General features: G+C 43.5%; 1 protein-coding gene across 8 annotated transcripts in view; it reads left to right on the top strand.

Moving 5' to 3' along the window:
- The window catches only part of sif (guanine nucleotide exchange factor still life), a 544491-nt gene that overhangs the window by 361148 nt on the left and 175255 nt on the right, over positions 1 to 8088 (top strand). For all 8 annotated transcript variants that reach the window (XM_076204845.1, XM_076204847.1, XM_076204849.1 and 5 more), the window contains one exon: positions 5120 to 5220. In XM_076204845.1, coding sequence (XP_076060960.1) covers positions 5120 to 5220 — 101 coding nt within the window. The remainder of the gene's footprint in view (positions 1 to 5119; positions 5221 to 8088) is intronic.

Consider the following 8088-nt stretch of genomic DNA (forward strand, 5'->3'; position numbering starts at 1 on the left):
GTTGTGGCGCTGCGGTCGGGACTTGGCGCATGCGCGTTGTGTACCGCTATCTCTTGGCTAGCCACAGCCGCCATTACGGAATCACCTTACCGTGTTTAAGTTTGTGAGCATTTGAAACGCCTCCTCCAATTGAGAATGCCGCCGACTGTGAAATACGCGCTGTGATTCGTTTTCTTACTGCTAAAGACGTGAAAGCGGCTGAAATTCATCGTCAGATCAGTGAAGTGTATGGAGAAAACATTATGAGTGATGGGATGGTGCGGAAATGAGTGAGAGCTTTTAAAGATGGCCGTACAAATGTGCATGATGAGGAACGAAGGTCGTCCACTTCGTTCCTCATCATGCACATTTGTACGGCCATCTTTAAAAGCTCTCACCCATTTCCGCACCATCCCATCAGCGCGTATTTCACAGTCGGCGGCAGTACGGCCATCTTTAAAAGCTCTCACCCATTTCCGCACCATCCCATCAGCGCGTATTTCACAGTCGGCGGCATTCTCAATCGGAGGAGGCATTTCAAATACTCACAAACAAACTTAAACACGGTCAGATGATTCCGTAATGGCGGCTGTGGCTAGCCAAAAGATAGCGGTACACAACGCGCATGCGCCAAGTGCCGACCGCAGCGCCATAACGGCGGAATTTTAAAACGGTACATACTTAAAAAACACGCCTCGTGTGTGTGTGTGTGTGTGTGTGTGTGTATATATATATATATATATATATATATATATATATATGTGTATGTACAAGTGAAAATGCAAGAATGGTGGGATGACATTTACATGACGTTCATGGATCTGAAGAAAACGTATGACTGGATTGAGAAGCAATGCCGAAGTTAATGGAAATGGATAGGGTGTGAGTTGTGAAAAGCACAGATGAAGGGGAGTGGAGAGAGTCATGCGTAAGGGTGTTCGGGAACAAGATGAAATGATTGAAGGTGGAGGTAGGATTCAGGGCAGATGTGCAATATGTCACCATGGATCTTTATTTTATTTTTACTGGAGGGGGTTGGTGGGGGGGTCCCGCGGCTGAATCAAACTGTGTGACTTTGGCTAGAACAAAAACCTGGAGTAATCATAGAGTAGAATGAGGTAGCAAAGAAGAATGGTGTGATTTTGAGGGAAGGGTGTTCGCGCGGGAATTGGCAACGGAGGACGGGGTGGCGCGGTTACCGCTGCCGCCAGTCTGATGTCTCCGTGCCGGTTAAAGAAACATCCAAGTGCCTTTAGTACCTTCTGTATACAACCACTTTACACACTAGTACCCCGTAGGCTCTCTCTCGCCACACTGATTGGTCCTGCAACCGGCCTGATGCTTCGCAAGCCAAACTGCTGAACTGGCACTTTTAGTTATATGAGGTGCCAGGTTTCAATTACAATATAGTTATTGTGCATTGCATCATTGTCTAAGACGTGGCTGTGAATTACATCTTATTAATAAAGGTGTGTGGTTTTGTTTGATGTTGAGTCACGCATCTATGTATATCATCGCAGAGAGTATAGTGCTTACGTGGGTGATTGATGAAATCAGGCATCTGCCCTGATCATGTACCCATCTTGAGGTCAGTGTGTGATAGGATCCTTTCCCGTGCGTGAACACATGAAGGGCGTGCATCATGGTGATGCGTGGGTGTGTATTCTAAGTGTGTGGTTACAAAGTGCATAAACTGGTATCAGCCTTAGGGGGCACATAAAAAGTGATGAAGCTAGGATTGAATATCAACAGATGTAAAGAGATGAGAATCGAGACAATTGGATATTGAAGTTGGAAGTAGTAGAAACATTTAGGTATTTGCTGATGTACCTCACTAAGGATGGAGGAGAGAAACGTAGGGTACACAGACTTACTGATAAAAAGGGCTCTTGGCGGGGGGAGGATTTTCCATCAAAGTGGAAATGGTGAAGAACGTAGCAGGTTTATTACTGCTGTGTGAGAGTAAGCTGTGGAGGCTTGGGGTAGCACTACGCAAAAAAAAAAAATGGAAATAGAATGCATGAGGTATGTAAACGGAGAGAAGAATAGATAGAATATAAAAATTGAGATACACTTGGAAAATGTAGGTAGGAAATGTGGGTAAGAAAATGGGCAGAGTTTCGATTAAATGGTTTGGATATTTGGAGAGAATAGGGAAAGGGAATACTGGTTAAAAAAAAGTTTGAAGTACCGTATTTGAAAGATATTTTAAAGTGGTTTTGTAGGGGAAATGTGTGATTCTGTGCATCCGTAATACGATCGCATTAGACGTTAGGCAATGTTGATACATAACTATAAAAGCGCGTCTTATACGCCGGCAAATACGGTAAGTGGTTGAAGGAAAGAGGGGATCAGAAGAAGACCCAAAATGAAATGGAAGAGGAGTGCAGAGTGGAGAGGAACGGAATAAGCCTGGAGGAGGCAGAGATCAGGGGGAAGTGAAGATGATACAGGAGAGGAAGCGAGTGAATAAACAGAAGAAGGAAGATGAACATGGGTAAGCGAAGGATAAAGGGGTTACATGCAAACATGCGCATAGTTATGTACATGATCGTAGACATGGACATACCTGGAAATGATGGATAAACGTACAGGTGTGTGTATATGTGTGAGGGGCACTTGTGCATAGAAACACTGCGAACGTACGGATTGAGTGAGTGGGCAGGAAATAAGATATTCCCGTCTCCAAGTCCAGGGCCAGGCGGCGGGTTACTTGGAGCCACGAAGTGGAGCCGAGAGGTTGGAACCAAGAGCGATGCGTACGCAGATGTGGGAACGGTGTAGGTTTCGCTGTGTAAGAGGAACAGAAACCAGGGTTTCAAAGGTTTTTGTTTGTATACGGGCGAATGCGTATACTCGTATATGTATTAATATGTATATGTATTAATATATATGTATTAATATGTATATGCATTAATATATATGTGTTAATATGTATATGTATTAATATATATGTATTAATATGTATATGTATTAATGCCGTTTTCTTTTTCGCATAGACGTTCTCGTTTCCCTGTTTGAAACCAACGACGGCCGCGCGCGTTCACACACATTCCTCCAAGCGGTGGTGATCCTTCCTACGAGACTGACGTCATGGAGAACAGATTTGTAATTGCTTTCGTCGCTGCCCGTAGGGCTTTGCTAAAACCTCTATCGATAATTTTCGATATTATCACCTGAAGATAAAAGCTGAAATAAAACAAACATATACTTTTAACATTTCCTGTTATATCTGCCAACTGTCCTTGGGTCATTAATCGCCCACTTGATGTCGCTCACCGCCCACGTTGAAGACCACGGTTCCAGAGACTAGGATTGTAGATGATACTTCCGTATTTCTACATTTAGTTAATACGTTCGTAGAACTACGTTTAGATAACACTTCCGTAGTGCTACATTACGTTCATATTCATAATAATCACAAAATCGAATACAAACGCATGTTAATATTTGTTCACACGCCGATAACGATCTCCTTGCCTTGAACGTCCTTGCAAATGTTCAGTTTATTTCAGTTCGTATCACGTTTACAAGTAGTCAACCACACTCTTTTGACTTTGGAGTATATAACCCGGGAATTCGCATATATAGACACTCAGTAAAGTGATGGAAACATGTTTGCATGTTAATTATTCGAAGCCCCACCCTCCACGAGAAAGACGAGGTACGTGGGCACCCCCTACGGACCAGAGTACGCAACTTTTTTTTATGACTCAAGACTGATCTCCACCCAAAAAGAGAATGCTAATCACCTAGCATCTACTATCCCTCTGTTCTGCTATTACCCTCCTTGAATCTCTTTTCCACGATTCCGCCTCTTCGGGGTGATATTACCCCCAAGAACAAAAGTGATGGTTATTGCGTACAGAAATGTACTGGCTTCCTTATATTGTGGACGGATTGACTAAGCTGACTTGCCCTCTCAGAGTATCACATCACTTTTATGGGTAATCGTGTACGTACAACAAATCAAGTGTTCACTGTTGTTACTTACAATGGCAAATCACTGAGAACCTTACATGTTTCACACAATTCTATACTAGCATCCAAGTAAACATTTATAACGAAGTCTCCATCGGATTGTATCTTGACACAACACTAATAATTAATAGATACAGCACCAGCCATACTTTACTAGTTGTACTTATGAAGTGTGATCATTTATCCGTGTTCGACTCTAACCGTTTCGAATATGTGTGTCCCCCGACGCGTGCAACAATTTTTTTTTTTTTTTTTTTTTTTTTTTTTTTTTTTTTTTTTTGTCAACAATGTTACCATTGGCAGGGTAAGGGAAGTGAAACATGGGACTTTAGAAGTTATTTTATTGTGAGAATAACACTGCTCGACCGTATTTGACTTGCGTCTTCCTCAAGATTACGAATTACGAATCCTAAGACGCTTCCAAAGTCGCGCGTTTCCCTTGCCTTCCCATAATTGTTTGTACAGTTGCCACGGTCTGTGATTTTTGGCACACACGAGTACTATGGAAATCCCCCATCTCCCCAATAATCACTCTCTTCCCCGATCTACCCACACCATGTCTTCTGTAGCCTTGAAATCCCTCGGTAGACACGGCAGTATGTTAGAACTACCACAAGAGGCTCCCATATTAGTTAATGGTTGTCTTCCATAAGTCCAATGATAGAAATGAAATACATTAGCTGCGGCCAAAGTCGTTATTCTTCTCAGTCTTTAGATGTAGCACGGTCTTAGTGACAGCCTTCAAACATGGATGAAAATTTAGACGATACAGCTTAGCTGGAGACACTTTATAGCAAAATCCCCTAGCGATGTTATGAAACCTGCAGTTAGGATCCTACAGAGATAACTTTTTCTTTTTCTTAAATTAGATGCACATGATCAGTACATAAGAAAATATGTTATAGAAAGATACCTAATCAACTGTAATCATATCACCATTGAATACTTGACATCATATATTAATACGAGTATACTGTTCTGCGCATTGTCGTCACTACATTTTTTCCTTTGGTTTTGTTTCATAATTCGCTAATGACACATGTTTTTGGCTTTGAACTTTGTCGGTGGCAAAATATGTCCCAGATGTGCATCTTGGTCCAGAGTGTCCGTACTAACCCCACTTTTTTTCTTTTTCTTCCTTTTTTTTCGAACTTCGCAGTGAAAGATTCGGCGAGTCCTGATGGCTTCCCGCCTCCTCCCTCCTCGGACACCTCCGATCGTTCCAACGTCTCTTCGTTGGAAATAGACAGTTTGCTCAAGGTAAGTGAAGAAACCGTTGCTTCTGTTCAAGATAGTGTTACGCGTCATGATCTCGGATCACTGGGTAACTAGGCCCGTGATCGGCAGGTATTACCTCTCCGGAGGAGAGTTTCATAATGGGCCCAGTCACGCCAAGCCTACGACCTGTTTCCGACCACCGGCGACCAAGCTGATTTGTGCTGTTCCTCTGTTTATGAAAAGAATTCAAGACAATGATGCAATTGGAATGAATCTCCCCCTCCGTCATGAAGATGGAAATGAAATAGCCAGGGGATAACCATGAGAAAATGCCACCGTCGAAGGTGGTCTTCGGAAACAGGTCGGAAACTGGTCGTGACTGGGGCTTAAGTTCATAATGTTATCTGTGTGATTCACCATGGTCTTTGGATCAGGTGTTCGACTCGTGATCGACAGCTATTTCCCTCCTAAAAGAGAGCTCATATATGACCGATCCATGGGTAATGCTGTGACCTTACACGCACACACACGCCCAACTCCCAGCCCATGAGAGTCGGAGTAACGACTCGTAGCGTAGCGATACTGAAATTATTTCAGCCCTAGGCGGAATTCGAACCCGGGCCGCCGTAGTGGCGGCCGGGAACTCTAACCACTGCGCCAAGAGTCGTATGTGTGTGTGTGCGTGTGTGCGCGCGCATGCATTTCCTAATTTTAGTATATAGGAAATGAGCAACACTCATGGGGTCCTGTCTTTTACCACCTAATCATAATATTGAACTTTAAATTCATATATAATGTGTGTGTGGTCCAACACAGTCTTGGGTCATGTGATGGGCTCGTGATCGACAGCTATTACCCTCCCGGATGAAAGCAGAGAGGTCATATATGGCCCGGCCTATAGGTAATTCTGTGACACACGCAGCTCACAAATTGATAAATGAATACATAAAACAAATAACTGAATAAATGGATAAACAAACAAATAAATAAATAAGCAGTGCTCTGAAAGAAGTAGAGCAGAACAGAACACCCAGTGGATAATATAAGTGAGGCAGCCTCAAGTGCCTTCTGCTGCTGCTGTCGCTGCCTGCCAGGGCGTGCCCCCCCACCCTGCCCCCAACCAGGCCAACAGGGCGACTGTGGGCGCTGGCGGGAGTGAAACCCCGTCCATCTGTCTGTCTGTCTGTCCATCCGTCCGTCTGTGTGGGTTGGTTGATGGGTAGTTGGTTGCCACCACCTCTGTCCTTGTATCCTTGTTCTAGAACACGGTCGCTACCTACACCCGCTAACTCGACGGCGGCGACCCGCCCAGCCCACTTGCCCAGTACTCCTGAAGAGGCACCGCCCTTGTCTACGCTCCTGCCCTGAATCGATGGCTCAGACAGGCGTAGGCAGACAACAGGCGGCCCGTGGGTATAACAGACGGGATGGGAGTGAATTGGTAGTGGGTGATGTTGTGATGTGATGGTAGTTGATGTGACAGACGCTATGCACTCTTATTCAGTTAAAGGATGGACACTTGGCATCCATTTTTTTTTTTCAGTTGAACTCTGTTTAGGTAGAGACACGGACCACAGCTGAATAAAATCGTCTGGTGCTTGTTTCAGCTACACATAGCGTCACGGTAACGAATGGGTTTATATTGGTAATGGGGTAATAACAGGGACAAGAACAGTAATAGTAATTCATTACCGTCACAATTATTATCATCGTTTTCATTTGTATCAATTATTAATGTCATTGTTGTTGTTCTCATTCTCTAAGGGATCACTTGTGTGAATTGTCCACCATCCCTTCGACTTGACAATGTCATCCACCCTCTCTTCACAAGTTGGCACCCTCTTCACCTAAGCATTGGTGTCAAAAGTTGGGGTTATGTTACCTCCCAAGGGTGGTAATATGACAGATTGAGGGGGATAACGGAGGGACGAAACAAATAATGAATAGAAAAACAAGTGAATGATTATATAAATCAAATAAATTAATACATAAATAAACATATGGAATCAGGTAACCGAGAAAAAGCAACACATAGCGGCAGGATAATGGGGAGAGTGGAATACATTGTATAACGTAACACACACACACACACACACACACACACACACACACACACACACACACACACACACACACACACACACATATATATATATATATATATATATATATATATATATATATATATATATACATATTACACAGTATACAGTCAGAAAAAATAAATGAATAAAGAGGGCTTCAACCTGTGCAATGATTATGAATACTAACGCCAGTTTTCTGTGGAAGTTATATTATTCGAAGTGCATTGTTAAATACATCTAGTATGAGCCGTTAACACTGGTTAACGAGCCAAGTTAAATTTGATGATAACGAAAGATAATAATAAAAAAAATGCATAACCCCTTTGCTGTGGTGACACGGTCTATAGAGATTACCTTTTGGCCAAAACCCGATGATTTTGTTCAGCTGCGGGAAGGCCACCAGTGTGCACAGTTCCTCTACCAGCGCCTTGTAAGGCGCGCATGCGCAGGCCGCCTTGGGGGGGTGGGTGTACAAAGGCAGCACTCAAGGACTCATCGAACACTCGTCGGGGAGGGTGGGGGCGGGTTATGGTTCATGTCACGGGATTTAATAAGCAGGAAGGATGTGCAGCTTGCAGAAGGAGGGGGGGGAGAGAAAACTAGATCTGTCATCGAGATGTTGAGAAATGTCTTCATGCTAACGACAAATCGTTGACTTGATATCCCAACAAGATTTTTTTCTTTTATTTTTCTCCTGTCGAGTTGCCTTTTTCCTGCAGTCCGCTAACGGGGAAAAGTCGACTTTTTCTCTCGTGTAAAGGTACGATGATACCGGTATATCGTACGCCCAGGTTGCTTCTTCGCCCTCCTCAGGCAGTGGTGCTGT

The sequence above is a fragment of the Oratosquilla oratoria genome, chromosome 21, assembly GCF_046742065.1.
Source record: "Oratosquilla oratoria isolate Oo_2021 chromosome 21, ASM4674206v1, whole genome shotgun sequence".
NCBI lineage: Eukaryota > Metazoa > Arthropoda > Malacostraca > Stomatopoda > Squillidae > Oratosquilla > Oratosquilla oratoria.